A 25017-nucleotide genomic window follows, 5' to 3' on the forward strand; every position below is an offset into this window, starting at 1 on the left:
TCATACGTAGCGGGTAGGTTCCCAGAGCCCCTTTGGCCTGGGGGACTCGAAGCTAGCGCTCCTTTCATCCCTCAACCCCTCCCTGACGGCACCGTCGGAAGCTGGGGCCCGGCGGGGATCGGTGATCGGGCCTCCCGGAGATCCCCTCCAGCGCGTTGAGGGGGGCGGTAATGAGGCGCAACAGGGAGTGTGCGGGGCAGGGAGTGCCCGCCAGGGCCGGGCTAGTGCTCTCGAGGAAGGGAAGCCCACCTGCATCTGGGGTGGTTTCAGGCGGAGTTAGGGGGATGGAGGTGTAAGGCCCGGGGAGTAGGTCCCGTAGGCGGCGACATGAGGGGAACAGGATGGGGGACACTTCGGTCCGGAACAAGTCGGCCTCAACCGGGTGATAGCCAATTAGTCCTGGGCCCCAGCGGCCGCCCTCGCCGCAAATCCCGTGAGGCCGAAAGCGTGTTGCAAATGCAAATAAATCACCCTTCGCGCCCTTCTCTCCATTAATTAAGAGGGACGTTTCGACTAAACGAGCGTAATCTTTATTAATTGCGCGGCCCTCGGAGAGCCGTTCGCATCAATCACGCCCAAAGCGAAAGTACAGGGGGCGCCTAATCCCTTCCCAGAGCGCTTTTGGAGAAGGAGCCAGAAGCTGGCGTTTCCTCCCTTCCGTCCACCTTCCGTGGGGCGGTCGCGTCCCAAGGATCCCCGCGAGGAGGTCTTTTCGCACCCCAGAGCCTTCTGCGCGCGAGGCCGGACCTGCCGGACCGTCCCCCCACTCTAGTCCCGCCCCCATCCGGGCACGCACTCGTGCACACTCACAGAAACTGACACACAGTGGCGTCAACACACTCACACTCACGGCCCGTTTCCTCCTCCCTCACCCTCCGGCCTCCGACGCTCATTGGAGGAGCCGGAGAAAACTCGATTCTGCGGACCCCAAATCTGCGCTCAGCAACAATCCTGGGGGCGCTCAGTTTACCCCCGGGTGGAGGAGACAGGCCTGGGGGACAGAAAACCCAGTCCAGAGGCCCCAAGGATGCCCAGAAAGCTGCCCAGAGGATGGAATTGGGAAGATCTTAGAAGCCGCCCAGGTGGCCCACTACTGGGCACGGAGGGGGTCAGAAGACGCCTGCTTTGGTTAGGTGGGATGAGGGTGGGGTATCGAGGCTCCAGTTCTTGGCGAGAAATCCGGAAAGGTCGAAGCCTCCAGGTCGTGCGTGGGAAAGCTGGCTGGAGATGGAGGTCGACAAATTCAGGTTCCCCGCAGCCCTGCTGAACCCTGAGGGCAAGGACCCAATGCTCACTCTGGAGAGTGCCCTGGGAAGGCGTGTCTTGTGCAACCACCTCTCTCTACGTGGCCCAGGGTTGGTTTGAGCCTGAGCCCCTGTCACCCCCATCCTTCCAACGCCATCTTGCTGGTCCTGTACTCTCTGTACCCTGAGCCTGGACCATTGGGGCTGAGATTCTTCCCCTTAAAGAGGTTCTGCTGGATTAAAAAAGGATTTGGGGACACAAATCTAACAGGACAGTGACTTCTGAAGAGGCCTTAACAGATGAGGTAGAAACTGCGCAAGCTCTCTTCTTGGGCTCTCTGCGTTCTGATGGCGAGGATCCGACCCCGAGGGACACTGGGTCCACTCCTAGTCCCCTTTCCTGGTTTTGCCGCCCAGTTATTAATGCTGTGTCAAGCCTGGCGTCAGAGGTCGGGCCCTCAGTCGATTCCGCCCTCCAAAGGACGGGCCTCCTCGCCTTTGCGTCTTTGGGCGATCTTGGCCCAAGGAAGGGTCCCCCGGAAGTGGAAAGTCGCACCTCGCAGTCATCCGAGCAGGGTCCCTGGAACCGCAGAGCCCTGGCTCACAGCCCTGGGACCCACTGGCCTGAAGAGAAGCCCGCACTGGGGGAGCCAATAGGTATGAGAGCCAGTGGCCTGCTAACAACACCCTCCCCAGCTTTAGCAGGGCCCCTCTTCCCCACTGCCTCCTTCGTGCCCAGACCTGGCACATTCTGGTGTCTGACATTCTCCCATTCAATCGTCACGAACCCCTCAGAAAGTTCTCATTAAATGCTCAGGCTCCTTTATTCCCTGGTCATCTCCAGGGCCCGAGACACATGCAAAGCTGGCCCTTGAAGCCTTTCCCTGGTGTGGTTTGGATTATTTTATTCTACCCCTTATCTCCCACTGAATGGTCGGCTGGGCTCTCAGAGCAGATCACAGGGAGCACGCAAGAACTTTCATTCATTCCACACATACTTATTCAGCTTCTACTGCGTGCTGTTCCAAGCGCTGGGAAACAGACCAAAGTCATCCTTCTCCCGGCAGAGCTGACCGTCCAGAAAATAACTAAAAAGAATAAAGGGGCGCCTGGGTGGCTCCGTCGGTTAAGCGTCCGACTTCGGCTCAGGTCATGATCTCACGGGTCCGTGAGTTCGAGCCCCGCGTTGGGCTCTGTGCTGACAGCTCAGAGCCTGGAGCCTGCTTCGGATTCTGTGTCTCCCTCTCTCTCTGCCCCTCCCCTATTCATGCTCTGTCTCTCTCTGTCTCAAAAATAAATAAACATTAAAAAAAATTAAAAAAAAAAAAGAATAAAAATGCCACAGGTCAGGAGATTGGTTGCAAGAATGTGGCTCAGTCTGGAGGTGCTGAAGGACTTGGGGGAGGAGGGGTGGGCATAAACCGCTGGAGTAGGGTGGGGGGCCTTGTTATTTCAGCCACAGAAGCCTGAGCAGGTCCTCTGAGGTAGCTTGCTGAAGAGAAGGGAGGGCAGGAAGGAGCATCTGGGGAAGGATAAGGCCAAAGGGATGGAGTGAAGGAACCATATACACTGACTACAGTAGTGAGCGACAGAGTGACTGGGCATTCTGAAGCCGTGGAAAACTCGGGCAGGCTCTGGCCAGCCAAACCTGCAGATGTCCTCTTACTGAGAAGACACTTCCTTCAGGCTACCAAAGTAGTGACAGGGAGGATTGAATCTTCTCACAAACAGGTGGAAGCTTCCTAGGACCAACCCTCTCTCTGCCTCTGGGAGGAGGGCAGATGTCACCTTTGGAGGTCCCGGAGACTGGGACTTCCTGGTCTCCTCCCTTCCCACAGCTTGAGCCCATAGTTGTGGCTCAAAAATCCACACTGGGTTTGGGGGCCCTCAGCTTGGCCCCCATTGTCTGCAAATTGTATTTTTATTTGAAAGAAAACGAAGGCCCAGCTTCTTCCTGTCTAGGCCCCCCCTGGCTGACTCCCTGTCACAGGACCTGTCACTCCCATCCCCAAACAGGAGGAAATTCCTTCCAGGCAGGGGAAATGTTGGAAGAGCTAGAAGTGCCCTGTTTCACACCGTAGGGGCAGACATGTATGTGTCTCCTGGGTGATTTGGGCAGCTGCCCCCACCTCTTGAGGAATGGGAGAGGGAAATCTCCAGAGAAACCCAATATCCTAGAGAACCAGTTATCATTCTCCAGCTGGTGGTCTTCTGAGATACATGGAAAACAGGAACATTCAGGAGAGAGTGTCTTCACAAGGCTCCACAAATTACTGATACAAAGGCTTTGAAAACATTTTTCCCTGCAGAGATTTGGGACCGAGGGACCCAACAGATAAAGTGGAGGCAACAGACTGGAGCCCTGAAGGGGGGCTGGAAAAGAGGCCACAGCTCTCTCAGAAGTGTGCAGATATACCGCCCAGCTAAAGGGAGCAGTTCTTACCACAAAAACTACTAATGAAACAAAACTTTGGAGCTACCTAGCAGAGGAGAAAAACAGAAACTGTGTAACTAGGAGAGAGCTGAGCAGGCTTACGTGGAAAGGGAATCCCTATGGCATCTCCAGACCTAAGTTCTCAATCTCCAAAGCTGTTTGAAGAGGGTCTCAGAAAGCCCAGGCTGCCCTGTCGCAATGGGGTGGTAAGAGTCACCCCTGGAATAGAAATGATACTTTCAGGTCCCTCAGAACAAGGTCACATTTCCCTGGGGCGGGGGCAGGGGCTGCACTCTACTCGTCTGATTGGTGAGGAAGCCCCAGTTTTAAAAGAGCCAACAGTGTGGTTTCATGGGGGGGAGGGGGTGACCCAGGAAGGCAGGAGCCAGACCCTGGGGCATTCAGGACCAGAGTGGCAGGTCACCCTGGGAAGGAGAAATGAAAGAAGCTTTGGGGGCTCAAAAAGAAGGAAGTACCATCAGAATGGAAGGCTTGGGATAGGGGGGAAAAAAACTCCCGGAAAGGGAGAAGATTGCTTTAAAACAGAAAAGGGGCGGGGCACCTGGGTGGCTCAGTCAGTTGAGCATCATGGTCACGATCTTAAGATCTTAAGTTCGAGCCCTGCGTCATGCTTCGGATTCTGTGTCTCCCTCTCTCTCTGCCCCTCCCCTGCTCATGCTCTGACTCTCTCTGTCACAAATAAATAAACATTAAAAATTTTTTGAACAGAAAAGGGGAGAGGAAGGAGGGAGAGAGAGACGGAGAAAGAGAAAGGAAAGAGGGAGAGAGGAAGGGAAGGAGAAAAAGAGTATGACTGCAGACGAAACAGTATGACTAAGATACTACTTTAAAAAAAAATCACTTTTTAAGTTTTATTTAGTTTGAGAGAGGGGGGAGGGGCAGAGAGAGAGAGGGAGAGAGAATCCCAAGCAAGCTCTGCAGTGTCAGTATGGAGCCCTATGCAAGGCTCGAACTCACTAACCTGAACTCACTAACGGTGAGATCAGGACCTGAGCTGGAATCAAAAGTCCAATGCTTAACCGACTGAGCTACAGAGGCGCTCCAAGATATTTCTGGTACAATGAATCCCAATTGGTGTCGATCAAGGTGGGTTCATACTAGACAACGATGAAGGACTGTTTCTGATATGAAGGATACATTTGCACTGGAAGTAACCAGAATCCCCATTTCACTATTCCAGAATACGTGAGCATGAAGGGCACACTTGTATATTGGGGGTAGCAGGATATAGGGGAGTGAGACGGAGAAAAGGACATTAGGAAGGGAAGTACAATAGTTGTAACCCTACTATGTGCCAGACATGTCACATATACCCTTGCTTAATATTGACTTAAGAATAATTCCATGTGACTTGCTCCCAAGGTTTTCAAATTCATTTATGTCAAAAATAAATGAAATGCAGGTTGGAGTTTTGCCAGCTTACACATTGACGAAGGGCAGGGTGATGGGAGAAAGGATGGATATACATAAAACCAACCCTTGAAACAAACCCTTTTAAAGTATCAGTTACAGAAGTTGCCAGGGAGGAACCAAGGAAAGGGATTCCCTCATCCACTGTCTACCACAAAAGACTGCTCTGCCTTCCCTCAGCCTCCCTCCCAGAATTTGGACCACACTTTCCAGGAGTCTTCTCTGAGGACCAGTGGCCTGGGGTCGGCAGCATGAGACCTTGGAAGGCCTAGTGTATCTCGAGCCAGCTTCTTGGATTCCCAATCTTGAATAAGCTGTTTTGGAAGAATTCGAATTTATTTTGGGAGAACGTAAGTCCGTTATGCGGTGACAACAGTCCTCGATGACAATGATACATTAACATCACATAAATATATAATAGTAATACTACATAATCACATTATATTACTATTTTATGCTTATTATGTTACTATAATATTATGGTACTATTATATGTTATATAATGCTATATATGTATTACATAATAGTATTGAGCACTTTGAAGGTGCTGGCATTGTTCAAAGCACTTTACAGTTTTACGACTTCTCCAAATAACCAGATTGTATCTAGTTAAAATGAGGGAAAGAGGGCACAGAGAAGTTAATTAACTTGCCCTAGCCACAGAGCTAGGAAGTGGCAAAGCTAAGATTTGAACCCAGGGCATTTTGTTGACAGTCCTGATCAGTTAGAAAGCCATAGGTTTCTGGGTTGTCTGGCTGGCTCAGTGGGTAGAGAATGCTACTGTTGATTTTGGAGTAGTGGTGACTTTGAGCTCCACATTGGGAGGAGAGTTTACTTAAAAAAATAAAATTTAAAAAATTAATTTAAAAAAAAAGAAAGCCCTAGGTTTTCACCACTCTGATTAAACCCCAAAGGGATGAGATCTGGGGGCTGCCCAATACTTAACCTCTCCTTTGTTTGCTTTGTTCTGGTTGTAAATAAATTTCAACTAAAGTTACCTTTAATGTTTCTGGGAGGCACCGCCCTATCTTATCTCTCTTGAAAAGAATGTGGTAATCTACTCCATCTCACTCCCCCTTTAAAACGTACTGAATGATACAATCCCACTGAAAATTTTTGCTTATGTTAACCAACCCTTTTTCTTACTCCCAGGGAGAACTTATTAGCCTATATTCCATGCGGAGAAGAACCTGATACAGGTTGGTATCATCCACCCGCCTCTAATTCGGGCCAGACATGTGGTAGGCGGGCTGAATATTTGCAGAAAGAATCCAAGTCTTCCTGACTCCCTGAAGACTGGCTATAAATCTGGAACGTGTCGTCACTGGGGCTTATGAAGTCCTCCTAGGCTCCCAGCCCAGGGGCGAACCTCGCCTTCTGCTGGACCGACAGGTGGTCCTGTAAAGTCTGGTGGGAAGCTGGCACGGCATCTGTGTGTGTGTGTGTGTGTGTGTGTGTGTGTGTGTGTGTGTGTGTGTGGTGGCGGGGGGGCGGGGGGGAGGGGAACTCCAAGGAATTGACTAGAGGAAACCCAAGGACTCTTCAGGTACTTCCAAGCCCCCACCCTTCACGTTCGCGACAAGCTGGCCTGTCCCGGACAAAGGCAGTGTTGATCTGGACACCTTTTGTGTCTTTAAAAGCTGTGGGGGAATGGGGGTATTGGACAGCCCAGAAAGCACAGGAGGAAGGAAGGACTGAGCTAACACCACTCCAAGTCCTTCGCAGGCTGCGACGGCCACCCCACTCTGCGTCTCTTTTCTTCTTTATCTCCGTATTTTGAGCTTCTCCGCTATTTTTAAGAACAGGTGCGAACTCAGAGCTTTGAGGAGGGCCCTGGGAAGGTCATGTGGGCATTCAGGGATAGTAAATACATCATCGGATCACAGATAACAGACCTTCAGCCCCGCAATGCGGGAGGAGCAGTCACAAAATCCAGGGCGTTAGGGCTGGGCTGAAGACCAGGTTCCATACAAACGCAAACAAACAAACTGAGCGGAGGTTTTGGGTGCTGGGGTCAACAAGATACAGTGCAAACTGGTCCCCACCACCACCACCACCGCACCGCGCGAAACCAGCGGTCACATGAGAGCATCCTCGTGCCTTTCATCCCGGCTTCTCTTGTCTGCCCATCTGGATCACAAGTGCGCGCGGGTCTCGCTTGAGGTGGAGGATTGGAGCAAGGGACTGAGAACGGGACAGGCTCCAGTGGCTGGCCCCAGCCTTGTGGGGATCAGCCTGTCACCCCAAGCTGCCTCAGATTCTCTCCAGCCCAGGAGGCTACTGGAGATGAGGGACTCAGGCCAGCCCCAGGATGCGGGATTCCCCCTGCCGCCCTAGGACCTGTCCCCAGGGAACCTGTCCAGGTGGCGGCCCCCGGGGTGGGCCGTCCCCGGGAATAACCAGGGACAGCCAACTGCTTTCCAACGGCCCTGCTTCCCCTCCCCCGCCTCAGAGCCCTTCGGCTCAACTGGGAGCCACCACGGGCGTCCGAGTCCAAAAGGAGAGAAATCGAGGTAATCCCCACCCTCCCACCCACCGGGCAGCAAACTGGGTCTCAGAGCAAATCCATTTACACCTGGATCCAACAGCGTGGAATTAATTTGCACGCTGAATGACTGCTCCGAAGGGTCTTTTCAAAGCATTTAATAGTTCTCCTAGTGAATGTTTTAAAACATGACACCACTAGATCTGCTCCACAACCATCCTATTGGCGACCAGCAGATTCCTTCAGCTGTCACTGGCGATGACACTCACAGCTGTCACTGGCAAGGTTTTGTTAATTTAACCTCGAGACTTTCCTGGTTATCCACATAATCCGCCCTCAAATCCTCACACTGTCACTGAATTTTGATGACTCAGGGGTCCTGGAGAGCACTCACCCATTTTGCAGGAACAGGGGAGTCTTGTGGGGCCCCGGAGGCGCAGCGGCACCTGCCCTGCATTAGGAAAGATCACAGCACGTCAAATGGAGATGCAAATATTTGCTTAACTTTCCTGGGAACACAAAGTCAACAAGAGTGTGTGTGTGTGTGTGTGTGTGTGTGTGTGTGTGTGTGTGTTTGTGAGTGAGACCGAGAGAAAGAGAGAGACCAAAACCAACGATTACATAGTCACCCAAACCAGTTAGCTAAATTTTGACCACTTGCAAAATCCAAGCATTTTTCCACAGTCTCCCAGTTTCTAAGAGACCTGGTGGCGTTTAGTTCATTAAAGTGAGATTAAGGAGAAGGTCGTATTTCAATAAAAACGTTGTGAAATACAATGGCTTTCAAATCTCGCTGCACAGTATAATCACCTGGGGCGCCTTTTTAAAAATACTGATGCGCCTCCCTCCTGCAATTAACTATATGTCTCTGGGGACAGACGCGTGCCTTTTTTTTTTTTTTTTTTTTTAAAGCTCCAGGTAATTCTAACCTGCTGTCAGCGTTGAGAACTTCTGCTAAGGTTCGCATCGGGGGTAAGTTTGCTGCGGGTGAATTTAACAAGAAATGGTCTCAATGAACAAATCAGTTGCTGTGCAGAGATTGGTCCCAAACATTCTTCCTGGGCAGTAACTGTTTATTTCTCACTTGGAGTCAATTCTTCCCCCAAACTACAAGTCAGGTGTAATTGTTCTCTACCACTCAAGTTTGACAATAAAATATTGTTAAACCCACACACAGTAGACTTATAAATGTGTTATTTCTACACGATGCAGATAAGTCTGTCATTGTGGAGGGAGATAGTTGAGCCGCCCTTGGATTGCCATGGTTTTTCAAAAAATAGTAATTGGTCAAGATCATACCTAGTGTTCTGTTCTTGAAGTGATTAAACACTTTCTCTCCTCTTTATTTTGAAATGTGTTTTTTTTAAATATTAGGAGCGGGGAGAAGCTTTTTGCATATCTTTTCTACCTTTTTTCTTCTGCCTTCAACATTCCCTTACTCCACCCCATGGAGATGTGGTATTTCTAAACCAAAGAAAATCCAATTTTACATGAAAGACATTTTTTTTTTCTAAAGGAAGTGTACACATTCTTCTTGAGCTCCTAGGAATATTCTTGGAAATTGGATATGGAACACTTTTGCTTTCCCCAAATGTAAATATTAAACACTCTTTCTTCCTGATTTATAATCAGGAATGATGGTAAATGTATCACAGAAACAAACTTGCTTCTCTTGAGCGCATTTTAGTTTTCCCTAAGAGGACAGAAGCCTCAAGTTTGATTGATGGAGACAAACATGTTTATGGTATACATTACCAAGCTTTTCTTAAATGGACAATTGAAAGAGATCTAGCAAAAGATAGATAAAATCTCTCTCACACTTTCCCCATTCATATAACTTCAAATTAAGATCTGGCTGCAGTCAGTTTTAACCTTTATTTTAGAAATAGTTACTGTAGTAAATACTAGATATTCCTCAAAATTACACTGTAATGCATACAATAAAAACATATTGTTTCAAAGGGAAAGAAACGTAAATGCATACATAGCAGGGATGCAATTCATTGCCTAATACATGAATTTAATCAACTGTGTATCATGGCAGAAATATAAAACACAAATATTAGCTAATGGGAAATAAATGATTAAAGAGGTTGAGTTGGGTCACAGAATCATGGGGGGGGGGGTTTACTCAGCTATTAAGATTATAAATTTAGCCGGTCTATGAAGGGTACATTTTTAAAATAGCAAAGATGAAAGAATTAAAAAGGCACATAACGAACGATGAGAAATTTAAATTCAGTGTTGCAGGGAAATTTCACTGCCCAGTAAACATGTCCCACCAATGCAGGTGCTTTGGAGGAGATTGAGTAGTCATGGTCGTAAAAGAAGGAAGCCAAAAGGAGGCATACCTTGAAATCTCACAATGCAGAAAATGATCGAAATGGAGGCCAAATGTCCTTCAACCTCTCCACTGTCACTGAATATAACACACTTAGGATTTTCACTGCGATGAACTGATTGCTCTGAAAAATCAAAGTGGTTTTCCAGTATATTTTTTCACCTTTCAAAAATTCTTATGAAATCAGGAAAAGCAACTGTTTACCTAAGCCCCCCAGGGTCTCAGGAGTTATTAAGGGGAATCAAGCTGCTTAACATTCAGTCCAGGGGGTCCCATTCGGCCAACTTAAAAAACTCTGCCACTTACCGTATGCTGAGGGCTGACTAAGGTTTTCTGGGTAAAGTGTGTGACCAGACAAGGATCCTGCCCTTAGAAATTGAGGGCAAGATCTGCCCTGGAGTTTTAGATAAAGCATGTAACCATTAAATAAGACCACTGGAGACAGTAATAAGTGCTAAGAAAAAAAGAAAATTTTGGTAGATATTCCCTTGGCATGGAGTGATCACAGCAGACCTCTCTGGAGAGGTGATATTAGACCCTAGGAAATCTGAGTAAAAACAAGGCCATAGATCCACACAGGGCTTCCGTTTCCTTTTTTTTTTTTTCTTAATATTAAATTTATTGTCAAATTGGTTTCCATACAACACCTAATGCTCATCCCAATAGGTAGGGCTTCAGTTTCCAAAGCATTTTCACTCATATGCCCTCGTGTTGTATACAAGTCCTTAAGCCAGTCTTATAAAGTAAGCAGGGCTGATATGTGGTGTTCCCATCTTGTAGCAGAGGGAGCCCAAGGCTCAAAGAGGTTAAATTAATCACCAGGTCTTTCAAAGAAAGGAGAGAGCCTGTATGGACTCACATCTCCTGGGTGCTGTTCATAGTCTTTAGATCCCACACCAATGTTCTTTCTAGATATGGATACCGTTCAACAAATCGTATTGCATTCAGAGGCTGAGTATTTAATCTATGACCTGCAAAATGAGTTTCTTTTGCTTGAAATGTAGGCTTTACAGAATCATGATGGTAACTCTAACCTGATGCTCCAGAACCTAAGCAGAACCTGGACCATGGAAACCATAAGTTCTTGAGCAGGTGTGCAAGCCAGAGAAGGACTGCCTTTTTAAGTTTATTTATTTTGAGAGAGAGAGAGAGAGAGAGAGAGGAAGAGAGAGAATCTCAAGCAAGCTCCATGCTGCCAGTGCAGAGCCTCATGTAAGGCTCGAACTCAGGAACAGCGACATCATGACCTGAGCCAAAACGAAGAGTCCTAACTGACTGAGCCACCCAGGAGCCCCCAGGGCTGGCTTTTTACAGTGATTTTATTGGCAGTTAACACTCATGAGGTGGAGATGTGTCCAGAATTGGGTCAGGCACTTCCAAGAAGGTGACAATTTCCATGAGAAGGGAGGAAAGCACTCACTGTCATCAGGAGCCCTCTCTACAACTCATGGGACCATTTGAATAATTACCTTTTAAACTGCTTTGTCTTAGGAGCTGGTATACCAGGACTTCCCACATGATGTAGGAAGTGCTTTAGGATGACTAAAGCACACCTGCAAAATGGGGACTACTTGAATAACAGAAAGCAACTGGAAACTGAACACATGTTTTCCGCTGCTCTGTCCTGTCGCTTAATTCCTGATAAGGAAGTCAGAAATGAGCTGCAATGCAAAGTCAGCCAAGAAAAAATAAATCTCACCATGTTTAGGTACTGAACTACTAACTGTGTCTATTTTGTTTAGGAGTATTCTAGCTCAAATTTCTCATTATAAGAAATTTACATGTGCAACCTAAGAAGGAAGCAAAATGTGGCTTCTACTGTGACGGAGGGCGATTCAGACATCTTTCTCATTTACAAGGAATAATTCAGTTTATGTCATTGGTGTACCTTCCTCTGTGGCATGTAAATAAACTCTGTAAGAAGCAAGCTGGTCCCCAGATAACTTTAGACAGACTTCCAGGTTGCCAATTTGAGAGTGTGAAGTAACAAACAGGTGTGTGTGCACATGTGAACACATCATTACATACACAAAGCCAACTTCTGTCGGTAGCACTCACACACACACACACGTGTAGATCTACTTGTGCAACGAAACAGTTATGAATGCAAACAGAATCTCAGCACTGGAAGTAAACAAAGAGTAACAGATAAAAACGAACAGAGAAGTAACACAAGTTACTTGCTGGAGGTGTAAACAGATCCAAGCTAGTTTCCGAAATGTGACTCTTAGTATTAGGAACATAAAAACATTAGGAACCTGAAAACATTTAGCAGAAACTGAGAACCAAATCTGACAGCAGAGTTTAGTTTTAGTGGATGTTATATTAGTGGATGGGTAAGCTGCTTCTCCCTTCAAAATACAATGGATAGATCTCCCTTGGCCTTCAGAAGTCCTGTGAAACCCTAGAAACAATTCCATAAATGCCCGCCCTTGCGATATACATTCCTCCCATGTGTGACTTATTTCTCTCAGCCTCATTCAAAATGTGAAATTAGGATTTGGATGGGGATGAGTATTTCAAGAAGAGTGCCATAAATAACTCAGAGCACTTTCCCCATGAAATAAATTTCATGAAAATAGGTTTTTTTTTCTATAAATGCTTCTTGTTTTTATTAAGACAACGCAGACATAAAACACACCATATTGCAATTCCTAATTTGCAGCCATATCACTTATCAGTGACCAATAAATTACTTCACTCTATGATAGATACAAATGCTCCATTCAAGTTCAGTTAATAGAATAATGTCAGGATATCATGCAGACAGCTTGCATTAAATACATGAGGAATAATAGCATACCCTCAACAGCTTCTGTGATTTTCAGACATGAAAACTTGGTCTTATTCCAAATTTCAAGAGATGGAATAAAGAATGTTTTCATATAAAATACATTTGAAACAGTGGGGTTTTTTTCTTCAAAAAGGCATCTAATCCACCTGCAACATACACTCGTAATACATCTTTTTAGTTACAAAATCAGGTAGATATGTTTTCTTTTTCATCTAATATGACCGATGTGAACCTTTCAGTGATTTCCAATATCAAACAGTTAAATTCAAAATGGTATTTTCCCGGTAAGTGTGACATATATTTGTAATCAGAGGAAGAAAGCCTTGTCAGTTTCGTCTTTGGGAGCTATTTTCTATTTTATCAGATAATTGAAAGTCAGTAGTTGTTCACGGTATAAAATCTTGAACCAATCACTAACACGCCTTTATTTTCTGCTCCTAATCTTGAAATGTATTTGGACTGGAGGTACGGGAGAAATATTACTGCTTATCAAACACTTCCCTGGAAATTTAAATGCACAAAATTTCCAGATGTATACATCCTAGAATAAATTATTTTAAAAACGAAATGAAGAAAAAAAGGCAGAGGAAGCCTACAGCTTATATTCTGCGTGAATAGCTTTCAGTATCTTCCAGGTGGGGGCAACAGTAAGTCAGTTTTGAGAGGAGAAGAGAGAACGGGCTTTTTAAGCTCCCTGAGTCCAGTTACAGAAGATGAAATGACTTCCTGGTATAGTAACACTGTGAATAAAACAATCCTAAGTTTTCAGGATGGGACTTCTGGACTCCGCCGAGCTGGGAGCCGCGGCACCGGCAGCCCTGCGCGCGCCGCCACCTCTCCCGTCGGCTGAGTGGCGGCAGCCCCAGCGCGCAGGCGCGCTGCGCACCTGCCGGGGAGGGCGGGGGGCGCCCAGCTGCGCGCGGCTGGCCTCGTGTGCCGCCGCCCCGCTCTCCCGCGCCGTGTCCCCGGGGAGTGGACTTCACTCTCAGCGCCCCGGGCTCACTCGCCTTCCAGGACAGCCAGGAAGCGGGGACACCCTTCTGTCACGTGGACATCTCATTCATCCTTGCTCTGGACAATTCAAGTCCTTTCACAACTGCGGCAGACGTGCGCGCGCGTACCTCTCCCCTGAAACTTCGGTCGCGGCAGCCAGAAAATCAGCTCTCGGGCGGGGCGGCGGGGGGCCCACTCCTCTTCTCCTTCTCTTTGCAAATCCTCGGACTCGGGGGAGGGACGGCCGTGCACTCTGGCGAGGACCTGGGTGGTGCGTGAAGCGGAGGGCGATCTTGCACAGTCCACAGAGACGGGACTCCCCAGCAGCATCCCCACCTCCTCGGGGTCCGTCGCCGACCCCGCGCGGAGGAGGCGGGGCGTGGGAGGCCTGAGAGACGCGACGCCGAGGCCCGGTGGTGGCCGGGCGTCCGGGTGCCGCACTGAGGGGGCGCAGCTCGAGCGCGCGGAGCCGGAGCCCCCCCCCCCCTCCGGCCGCGCGGGGGCTGGAGGTGCTGGCGGAGGCCCGGCTTGAGGCCCCGTTACGTGTCGCTCCTCCGCGCGCCGCCGCCAGCCGCCGCCCGCGCCCTCGGGCCGCCCCCGCCGCCCCCCGCCGAGCCAGCGGCCGCGCCCTCGGGCCGGTACTTGAGCCAGCAGATGACCCAAGTGACGACGACCGAGAAGAGCGCCAGGATGCTGGCCACCGACAGACAGATGGGCCCCACGGGCGAGGGCGACCCGGCAGCGGGGGCAGCGCCAGGGGGCGCCCCGCCGCCGGGAGGTGCCCCCCCGCCGCCGCCGCCGCCGCCGCCGTAGTGGTTGACGAAGATGAGGCCGGTGAAGAGCAGCACCACCATGGAGAGGAAGGAGAAGACGACGCACACGCAGCCGGCGGTGAGCGCGGCGCGCTTGCAGTTCTGGCAGCTCTCGTAGGCGCCCGGGGCGCGCAGGCCGGCGCGGGCGCGGGGCTCGCGAGCGGCGTCCTCCGCGGGCGGCGGCGGCGGGGCCGGGGCCGGGGCGGGCGGCAGGGCGGCGGCGGCGGGCGCGGCGCGGCGCGCGGGCAGCGGCGGGAGGCGGTCCTGGGGCAGCGGGTCGTGCGCGGCGCGCAGGGCCAGAGGGAAGGCCTCGGCGAGCTTGGTGTTGTTGGGCAGGCCGTGCACGCGGCTGTCGGGCAGCGGCGTGCGGTGGCGGCACACGGGGCACGCGATGGCGCCGGGCGGGCCGTGCCAGGGCGGCGGGCGCAGCGGGCGCTCAGGAGCGGCGCTCGCAGAGGCTGCGGCGGCGGCGGCGCGGAGCTGCAGCTGGCTCAGGCACTCCTGGCAGAAGGTGTGCAGGCACGCCAGCAGCTTGGGCGCGCGCCGGTCCGCGTCGAAGTAGTTGTAGCAGATTTTGCACTCGTAGTCCTCGAGCGGAGGCAGTCCGGGGACGGTCACGGCGGCGCTCCGAGCGGCCGCGTCCCCGCCGTCCCGGGCTCCCGCCGCGGCGACCCCGGCTCCTGTCGAGCTCCCGGGGCTGCTGGTTGGGCTCCGCTCGCCGCCGCCGCCGCCGCTGTCGCTCGCCGGCGCTGCCATGGCATGATCCGCCCCTCATCGGGGGCAAGGTGAGGAGTCTTCCTCCCCCTCGGTCGTCGCCTCGGCTCTCGGCAGGGAGGAGGCGCTTCTGCCTCCCCCCTCGGGCTGCTGTCGCCTGGCGGGGGAGGCACCGCTGGCTGGGCCGGGCGGGGGCGCAGCGACGACCGCCTTCCCTCACGCTGCCCCAAGGCGCGGGCGCCTCGGTCCCTCCCAATCCCCTGGCGTCTCTCCGCAGTCCCCCCCTGAGCTTCTCAAGGCCGCTCTCCTGGCCCCTTTGGATGTCAGTTTTTGTTGGAATTGGAAGTGGAGGGAGGATGGGGGGGGGGCGGTGCAGGAACGAAATTTGGGGTGCGGCTGCTTCAGGATGTGGCGCCCTTGCACACACCCCCTCCCCCTCCCCGGCAAACAGACGAGGGGTGGCGGTGGGAAACCTGGTCCTGCTTTTTCCTTATTCCTCTCCCTCGTCCTCCTCCCGTTTACCCTCGTTATTCCATGTTTACTCCCCTGGGTTTGGGGCTGAGTCCCTGGTGGAGCTTCCTCGCCCGCCGCCCCCCCACCCCCACCAGCAAGAGCTCACCGGTGATGTAATGCGGGACCCGCGCAGGGAGGGGAAGCGGCAGCCAGGGCAGCGGCGGCAGCTCCGGTTCCTGTTCGTGAAAATCGTGATCTCATTTCTCCGTCCAAGGGCGAAAGCCAGTAATTACCCTGCCATTTATACACTTTCCACTTGTATTAGCAAAGCCCAGGTAGCCCTGCAGCATTCACAGGGTGGAAGCGGAGGGCTGGCATGTTCCTTTCACCGTTTGGAGGAAATTTTGGAGCTAAACGGTATCTTTCTTTCCCCCTTGAAATATTGCTTGCTGGGATTTAAGGAGGCAAGAAGACAGAGACTCGTAGCCAGGTCTTGCTGATTTCCTGGCGCTGACCACAGGGGAGGAGGTAGCTCTTTCGTGGGTGCGCAGGCGTTTTCAGAGGCAGGGGGGGTGGGGGGGAATTGCTGTTCTCAAACAGGTTCACGCATTTCAAAGTCTAGCTTAAACTAACCCCCGGCATCACTCACCACCATCTTCCACTTAAACTTTTAATATGCGAATGTAGAGAGCCAAAAATTCCCTGAGTAACTGGAAGAGATCCTCTTGATTTATTAAAACTAATAGAAACCCTACTGGGCAGCTTAGCAAGAAGCAGTGTTTCTTGAAAGGAGCGCTCAGTAGAACATAGGATTGGTGGTTTGGGAGCCGGGGTGGGGGGCATCTGAAAGGTGCTGTTCAGATATTCCTAACCAGACAGTTCTTCCCTTTTTTCTCCAGGTTGGACCTCCCCCCATGAAAAGAGAGAGAACCACAATAAGGAAGGCGAAGAGGAGGGTTCTCTGGGTTCCCATGAGATGGGAATGTTTCCACTTCTTCTCCGTGTTATCTGCGGAAGGCAGTAAGATGCTCCGGAGAATGTTTGTGGAAAGGACAGATGAATGGAAAATCAGCTGAAGGAAAATGGCGGAAAGGAACCAGTAAGATACCAATGCAGGAATTGTCCTAAACAGCTGGTAAGTTTCTATGATATTGGAAACGAAATTTACTGTTTACTCTTTGTGAATCGTGAATGTGATAGATGTCTTAAGGGTGAGGGGTCTTTGGACAACTTACTAGAGACCACTTTAGCTTTCTAGTTCCTGGTTTCAGATTTGATAACTATGACTTGGGGTAATACTGTTTCTTTTTGCAGTATGTTAGTTTGTGACGGGGGAGCTGTGATGAGTAGAGGGCAGGGTGGTGGGACATCAGGAGAAGTCCCTCATCTGGCCTTGGGATATTACAAAGTTATGCCAACCAGCCTCTGAGTGGCGGCGCTAGCTTCCTGTCCTTTTCGTTCCCTCCTTGAGCTGCAGGATTGTGAAGAGCCTGGAATCATGCATTTTGGATGCAGTTTTAAAGTGGGTCCTTCTACGTAAGACCTGACTAGTCCTGTACTGAGAAGAGACATATTGCTGTTGTGGGGAAACATTTAAAAGCAGGTCATGGGGGAAAAACAAGCACAAAAACAGGACGGCTCCTGTGCATTTATGTCTTGTCCTTCCCACCCACCCAGTTCTTGGGACATGTGTAACTTCCATGCCAAAAGGGGGTGGAAAAAGAGTTCTGAAAGTCCACGTGTCTGCATTTGGGCCAAACAACTGAAGATTTTGAACTTTCACTCTATTCTGCGTTCTCAGCACTGGATGGAAGAATGGAGAAACGGAGCGTGGGGCTGTAGTGAAGTCTTCCAGCCTGAGCACTATTGACATTCTGAGATGGACAGTTCATTGTTGTTGTTCTCTGCACTGCCAGAGGTGTAGTGGCATCCCTGGGCCCTACCCACTTGATGTCAGGAGCAACCCTTTCCCCAGTGGTGACGTGTGGGGGGGGGGCGGTCCTTGGATCGCAGGTCTCCACCAACATCACACATTTGGTTATGGGGAACCCAAAAGCAGAAACGTTTCCCAGCTTCTAACTGGTGCAAGTAAAGAGCACGTTGGTAGGCAAAGTAATAATTTAGCAGCTCCCAGCATTTCTTCTACAGCTCCCGGTCTCTTAGATACCATAGCATCCTCTTTGAGAGGTCCAGGTACACTTTTCATCCATAATACATTCTGTCTACGGGCTCATAAGCGATTGCCAGAATTCGGTTAACGATGCTGGAATTTACTCTCTGGAAATTTGGATAGCTTTTTAAAGGGACCCAGCATCTCCCAATTAGTTATACCCCGGGGCCTGTCCCTCATTATTTAGGACTCTCATAAAGGTGTCCCATGGGAGCCTTCGTCAGTTCAGTGAGGGGCCGTGACATTCCTGAAGGGTGTGAGTTCGAGTGCTGCAGGCATTTGCCCTAATGAGCTCTTGGGCCCAGTGCTCACAGTTACCTGCAGCAGCAAATAGTAAAGCTTGGTCATTCGTGTAGGAATTAGGCTTTCCTCGTGGCGAAAACTGTGTTGAAAGGGATCTTAAGTCAGAAATGAGGAACATAATATTCACATCGGGTTTGCATTGGCTTTGCTCGTGAATCTTTCTCCTGCCTTGGACATATGAGATAATCAGTATTGTCTGACTTGTGTTCTTTTTGAAGACCTGAGTAAATGAAAGACACCAATGGTCTTGGGTAATCTCTTATATATATATATTCCCTTCATCAGCTGTCCAAACAGAGAGGATGTTTCGGTTTTAGGATTCATTGTCCTGTGTCCAAATGCTAGGTGTTCCCCCCACCCTCTCTGTGTAGTGTTCGATATCCTCGTTCGCTTCTCTGTGCCTCAGTTTTCCAAACTGTAAATGTGGGATGAGTAGTTAACATAAGTCTGTTGTGAAAATTGAGTATCTTACACACACAACCCCAAACCCCTGTTAACACTCGCTATTGTTTCTATCAGGGGTTTCTTTTCCTGATCTCAACAATCCTCCCAAATGCCCTATGAGGGAGGCCCAGAAGGCTTGTGCAACCAACCCAAGGCGATAAGCCAATAACGACAGAGCGGTCCTAACCCAAGTCTTCCATTATTTCAGAGGTAGAGATACAGGAAGCGACTCGGTCAGAAAGACAAGGAGCAGGAACCCTGACCTAGGAATCTAACCACGTATTATTGATCCATTAGTGGTAATAAATAAAGCCCTGTATGAAATATGAGGACAAAGTGAAATCTCTCGTTGGTAATATTGGAAGAATAGATGTAGAGGCAGATAATGCCACTCAGAAGCAAGTAGTAAAGGAGTCCATCAAAAAGCTGACATTTTATTTTTTTTATTTATTTTTTTTTTTAATTTTTTTTTTTTCAACGTTTATTCATTTATTTTTGGGACAGAGAGAGACAGAGCATGAACGGGGGAGGGGCAGAGAGAGAGGGAGACACAGAATCGGAAACAGGCTCCAGGCTCTGAGCCATCAGCCCAGAGCCCGACGCGGGGCTCGAACTCCCGGACCGCGAGATCGTGACCTGGCTGAAGTCGGCCGCTTAACCGACTGCGCCACCCAGGCGCCCCAAAAAGCTGACATTTTAAAATAGAAACAGGATCGCGTCGACTAGGCATGTATTGAGGTCCTATTCTGGCAGGCATTATTGCTATGTGATAAGATACCTGGCCTCCAGAAACTAAGAGGATATTAAATATGCGTGCAAAACTTAGAGGCAGAATGAGGCACGCTTGTAGTCCAGGCGTGAGGTCCGGTGGGAATAAAGAGGAGAGAGAAATTGTTGGTGCTCTGGGGATGTAAGAAGTTTCCACAGACTCATGGTCAGTGAATTGTAGAGGGTTTAGAAAAATGCAGAAAGACATTCGTGGCGGCATCAGGGAAAGCGGGTAGGTGGAGGGCGTGGCAGGTGGCCTGCTTCAGAGAGAGAGCGTGCAGAGGGTAGGGCACCATCAAGGGAAGCCTGGAATGCTTCCAACCAGCCGGGTAGGGCTTAATTCTGCAGACAACTGGCTGGTTGATGGTCAACACATAGCAGGAGTGCCCGTGGGAGTTTGAGCTTGAGAGTGATACGTGGGCCAGAATTGGAACTGACTCTCAAGGGGGACACACGGATCAATTAAGAGGTTACTTGAGGTGCTAGATCTCATTGCTCTATACTGCAAAGATGCAACTTTTAAAAGAATGAATATTTCATTTATGGTGTAAGTTTCCTCTCATTGTGGAGAGACGGTATGGTCTAGTAGTTAAGAACAAGTTCTCTGCTGCCAGCACTTACTAGCTGCATAGTCCTAAAAAAGGTCACTTAACCTTTTTGTTCCTCAGTCTTCTCTCCTGTAAAATGGGAGAGTAGTATCCACTTCCTAGGGTTGTTGCAGGGTCAAAATGAGTTAATATTTATTCAGCTTCAGACAGTGCCTGGTACGTGATCAGTGCCATAAAAATGTTGAGAAAAGAAGCCACCTAGCCAGGCCCGAACTGCAATGATTAAAAAAAAAAAAAAAAAAAAAAAGATGCTTATTCTAGGGAAATTATCATTTCTTTTCAGTAAATAAAAATAATTCAGAATAAAAACCGATCTTGACCAGGTGATCCAAGTTAACGTCAATAGTGATAAGTCAAGTTAATCATACGTACCCTGGATGTGATGTATTGAGAAGGGCACTTTCTGTGATTCTCCTCTCCAATACCTCTCAATAACCCCAGTTTAATCATGGGAAAATATCAGATAAATCCCAATAGAAGGATATGCTACTGAATACCCGAACCAGGACCCCTCAGAACTGTCAAGGTCATCAAAAACAGGGAAAGTCTAAGAAACATCACAGCCAAAAGGAGCCTAAGGCGATAGGATAGCTAAATATTATGGGATATCCTGGATAGGATACTGGAACAACAAAGACATTAGGCAAAAACTAAGGAGATCTGAATAAAGCATGGACTTCAGTGTCATCGTAGATCAAGATTGGTTCATTAGATGTGATTAAATGTGGCCTAGTCACATAAGATGTAAATAATAGGGGAAAAGGAGTATGGAGTATATGGGAACTCTGTGCTATCTTTGCAGTTTTTCTGTAAATCTGAAACTATTCTAAGATAAAAAGTTTATTATGATTTTTTAATGTGGTTAATCATGGGAATTTGCAATCACAAGGCCACTAACGTTCTTTGGGATTAAGACGTATCTGCTCACTGTGCGTTTGTATCGCTTCCAGTAAAATCCAGTAAGCAAGATTTGCAAAACCTTCCAAGGAAACATTTGATTTAGTATTTACTGCATTAGGGCATCTTAATACTTTTTACAATGTACAGATAATAGTAATTTTTAAAAATATCTAGAAATTGTTCAACTACTTTGAAGAAAATTTAGGAAAGAGAGTTTTATCATTTATTTAAATATATATATTTTTAAGTAATCTCTGCACCCAACGTGGGCTCAAACTTACAACACTGAGATCCTACAACACTGAGATCAAGAGACACACGCTCCACTGTCTGAGCCAGCCAGGCGCCTCAAGCAATTAAAATCTTCATCATATAGCCTTTGCTATATTTTGGATTAATTCTTTAAGACTGATTCTCAGAAGTGGAATTTTTGTAGGCCATTGTCCTTGAAAAATGCAATTTGCAAAATTTATTGGCTGGATGACTTTACTTTAATTATCCTTTGACAGTTTGAGTTGTTATTTAGCAACACATTTTGTCATCCAAGAAAATGCTTTTATTCTGTTAGTATTAGTATTTATGAAGGAAGAGCTTTTTTCGAAAAGAATTTTTGTTTTCTCTTCGAGAACTTCATTGTAAGTCTTAAAACCATTTCTTTTTCCATTGCATGTTTTAATTTTGTTTCAGCAAGATTTGGGTAAAAAGAAAGAATAACCAGGTAAATTTTGTAGCTTACGTAATAAATTCATCCTGTTTCCTCATATATTTTCTTGTTTCACTGGATTCGTGGCGTTTTGATACTTTGGCACTCTTGTGTGTTTCTCTGCTTAAACTGTAGTTTATGCAGGACAATACATATCTGTTGTGCTCCCCAGGGACTATTAATATTTGCTTTTAAGAGTCTTAGCTTTCAGGGTACCTGGGTGTCTCAGTAGGTTAAGTGTCCAGTTTCAGCTCAGGTCATGATCTCATGGTTCATGGGTTTGAACCCCACGTCACGCTCTGTGCTGACAGCTCAGAACCTGGAGCCTGCTTCAAATTCTGTATCTCCCTCTGTCTCTCCCCTCCCCTGCTCATGCTCTATCTCTCTCTGTCTCTCAAAAATGAATGTGTTAAAAAAAATTAAAAAAAAAAAGATTCTTCTTTTTCTTGGGGCACCTGGGTAACTCTTGTGTCTTAAAATGTTTTTCTTTTGTGTAAGAAATTTGAAAAATGACTTCTCTGCTCTGAAATTTGTAGACCTTCCCAGCAGTATTTTACAATTTCTATGTCTTTCTACTCCCATTTTATAATAGGGGTGCTGATATTTAGACCATGAAGGTCCAAATCGCTTACCCAAGGCCATGGGGTAAATTTAGCTAAAATCACAAGCTGTATTTTCTGAAGGCTGTAGGGGAGAATACGCTTCCTTGCCTTTTCCACCTTCTGAGGGACGCCTGAATTCCTTGCCTCATGCCACATCACTCCAAGCTCACATCATCTCTAGCTCTGTCTCTGGCCCTCCTGCTTCCCTCTTATAGGGAACCCATGATTGCACTGGGCCCTCCTGGATAATCCAGGATACCCTCCCTGTCTCAAAACCTCTAACTTAACCACATCTGCAAAGTCCCTTTTGCAGGTATGTAAAGTAAGATATTCATGGGTTTGTGGGATTAGGATGTGGATATCTTTACGTGCCATTCCTTCCTTGACCATGTAAGCTCTGCAGCCCCATCAGGCTGTCACAGCTGGTGACTGGTCCTTGGGTCACATCCACCCCAGACCCCACTCAGTTGCGAAAGAGCTGAGAGAAGCAGTATTTCCCAGTCCGTTAACGGCACACCAGTGGACTGCAGTACAACTGGTGAGAAACTTCAACATAAAATATAATAACGTAAAAGCCAATATTTGGTCATAAGAGTGTCAGCACCTGAATTTCCGTCCCTGAGAACTTTCTCCTGCAACCAGTCTCCTTTGCTGCCTAGAGTACTGAGGAATTAATGCCCCCCGGAGTAGCCCTCAATCAAGGACTAGTGAGAGGCTGGTGTATACATACCCCAGCTCCCTCCTCCCTCCTCAGCCAGGTGAATTCTGAGGTGTCTACTTTCTCCTTGCTCTCTGCGTTCTGCCAGCTGAATTAAGGTCCAGACAGTCACAGTGGGAGCTGGCTTGACAGGGTACCCTTTAGTGGCTGTCTTCTCTTCCCAGCTTCCTGTTCTTACTCTCCTTTTGCTGTTCCTTTGGGATCACGTCTCCTCTCAGGGTCTGCTTCTGGAAGAAGATGTAGGGAAAAGTTAAGACATGGGGAAAATCTTTGAAAAGAAGGGAGAGCAGAAAAAGAATGTTGAGGGCCATCTGGGTAGCTCAGTCAGTTGAGTATCCGACTTTGGCTCAGGCCACGATCTCACAGTTCTTGAGTTCAAGCCCTGCAGCAGGCTCGCTGCTGTTGGCACAGAGCCAGCTTCACATCTTCTGTCCCCCTCTCTCTGCCCCTCCCCTGCTCATGCTCTCTCTCCCTCTCCCAAAAATAAATAAATGGTAAGAAAATTTTTTTAAATGTTCAGACACGTTTTCAAGAGCTTTTCTGGTTGAGCCCCTCTTGAAGTAAAAACTGGAGAGGGGGTAATTGTAGCCCATAGATATATCGTAGGGGGTTCCAGGACATGAATGTTTGTGTCTCGCCTCTAGAACATATCCTGGGGAGATTCTAAGCCCCTAAGAGAAGCTGCACCCACAGGCCCAGAGTGGTATAGCGATGGGGTAGGAGCAGTTCCACGTGGGGAGAAACAGACACAGCTTGTTCCACAGTGTTGAGTCTCTCGATGCTCCAAAGCACTCCTGGAGAGCACACACAAAAGTTCCTGAGCTCTGAGGGGAGCAGATGTGTCTGAGATGGTCCAGAGGGAGATTATGGTTGGGAGACGGAAGAGGCAGGTGGGCCTGAGGCAGGAGGTCTCAGCAGCAGGGCGTTAGGGATACAAGGGACCAAGGTGGGATGGTAGCCACCTGAACAGAGGCCAGCAAGGACCAACCTGCTCCTCCCCATGTCCTGCCTCTGCCCTCCTTGACCCCAGATGCCATCCAGAGTGAAAGGAGAGAGAGGGTCACGGTCCGGAACCGACTGACCTGTTACCCGAAAAGGTGATTTGTAAACTGGAAAAGAAGTGACCAAGTTATTGGCAACATTAACTTTGTTCTTCACTGTTATTAAAAAAAAAATGGGGGGGAAGGCTGATAAACAGGAGCATATAATACTGCACCTGCTGTCGGAGAAGGTCTTAAAATTTTTTAATGTTTATTTATTTTTGAAGGAGAGAGAGACAGAGTGTGAGCAGGGAAGGAGAAAAAGAGAGAGGGAGACACAGAACCCAAAGCAGGCTCCAAGCTGTCAGCACAGAGCCTGACACGGGGCTCGAACTCACGAACCGTGAGATTGTGACCTGAACCGAAGTCGGATGCTTAACCGACTGAGCCACCCAGATGCCCTTCCCCCTGTTTGTTTTAACTGTGGTCTACCATTCATGTGGCCCCATGAAAGTAACCCTAGGAAAGCACAGGTTAATTGGACAATGTGGAATAACACAAGTATATTAAACTAAAACCAATTTATTTTTCAATCTTCACACACATGTGCGCGCGCGCGCATACACACGCACACACACACACACACACACACACACACACACACAAAGTTCCCCTGAGTCACTGTGCCCTTACAGCTCCAAGGAAGTGGAAGAATCAGTACCACTTTGAAAAAGAGGATTCCTGAGGAGCTCAGGGAAGGCTCTCCTGAGACGGGTCTGCAGGGAGAAGGAAGAGTGGAGACTCAAGTGTCAGACAAATGTGTCCTGTCTCCCTCCTTTAGGCCAATGAGCCCAGACAGGTGAGATGGAGTCCAGAACTTGTTATTAGGTGATATGAAGGGATTATTGCTGATTTTGCTTGTTATAATAATAACAATGGGATTATGAAAAAAGTTCTTCTCTGTCTACTAAGTATTATAGGAGAAAGAGTATGATGTCTTGAATTGCTTTAATACACCCCAGCAAAAATGAATACATAGATAAATACATATAAACGTGGGAGAACAGAAAAAATAAGATTGTCACAATGTATAAAAATTGCGCACCTGGGTGGCTCAGTT

At 48.5% G+C, this 25017-nt stretch overlaps 1 protein-coding gene and 1 long non-coding RNA gene across 3 annotated transcripts in view; one reads left to right on the forward strand and one right to left on the reverse strand.

Annotated features, from left to right (window-relative positions):
* Positions 1–12785: 12785 nt before the first annotated feature.
* Positions 12786–15968, reverse strand: LOC123599532 (forkhead box protein D1). Its single transcript, XM_045481433.1, has 2 exons — positions 15868–15968; positions 12786–15405 (listed from the first exon to the last, which is right to left on the reverse strand). Exon 2 carries the CDS (start codon positions 15288–15290, stop codon positions 14262–14264), a length of 1029 nt encoding a protein of 342 aa, XP_045337389.1. The 5' UTR covers positions 15291–15405; positions 15868–15968; the 3' UTR covers positions 12786–14261.
* Positions 15969–16006: 38 nt separating this feature from the next.
* LOC123599533 overlaps positions 16007–25017 on the forward strand; it is a 40073-nt gene continuing 31062 nt past the window's right edge. Inside the window, exons 1-3 of one of the 2 annotated variants that reach the window (XR_006713183.1) lie at positions 16007–16118; positions 16601–16836; positions 17173–19055. This is a non-coding gene — a long non-coding RNA (uncharacterized LOC123599533). Of the gene's footprint in view, positions 16119–16600; positions 16837–17172; positions 19056–25017 lie in introns of those variants that run through there. The other variant, XR_006713182.1, reaches the window with a different exon arrangement.

Source organism: Leopardus geoffroyi, chromosome C1 (genome assembly GCF_018350155.1).
Source record: "Leopardus geoffroyi isolate Oge1 chromosome C1, O.geoffroyi_Oge1_pat1.0, whole genome shotgun sequence".
Taxonomy (NCBI): domain Eukaryota; kingdom Metazoa; phylum Chordata; class Mammalia; order Carnivora; family Felidae; genus Leopardus; species Leopardus geoffroyi.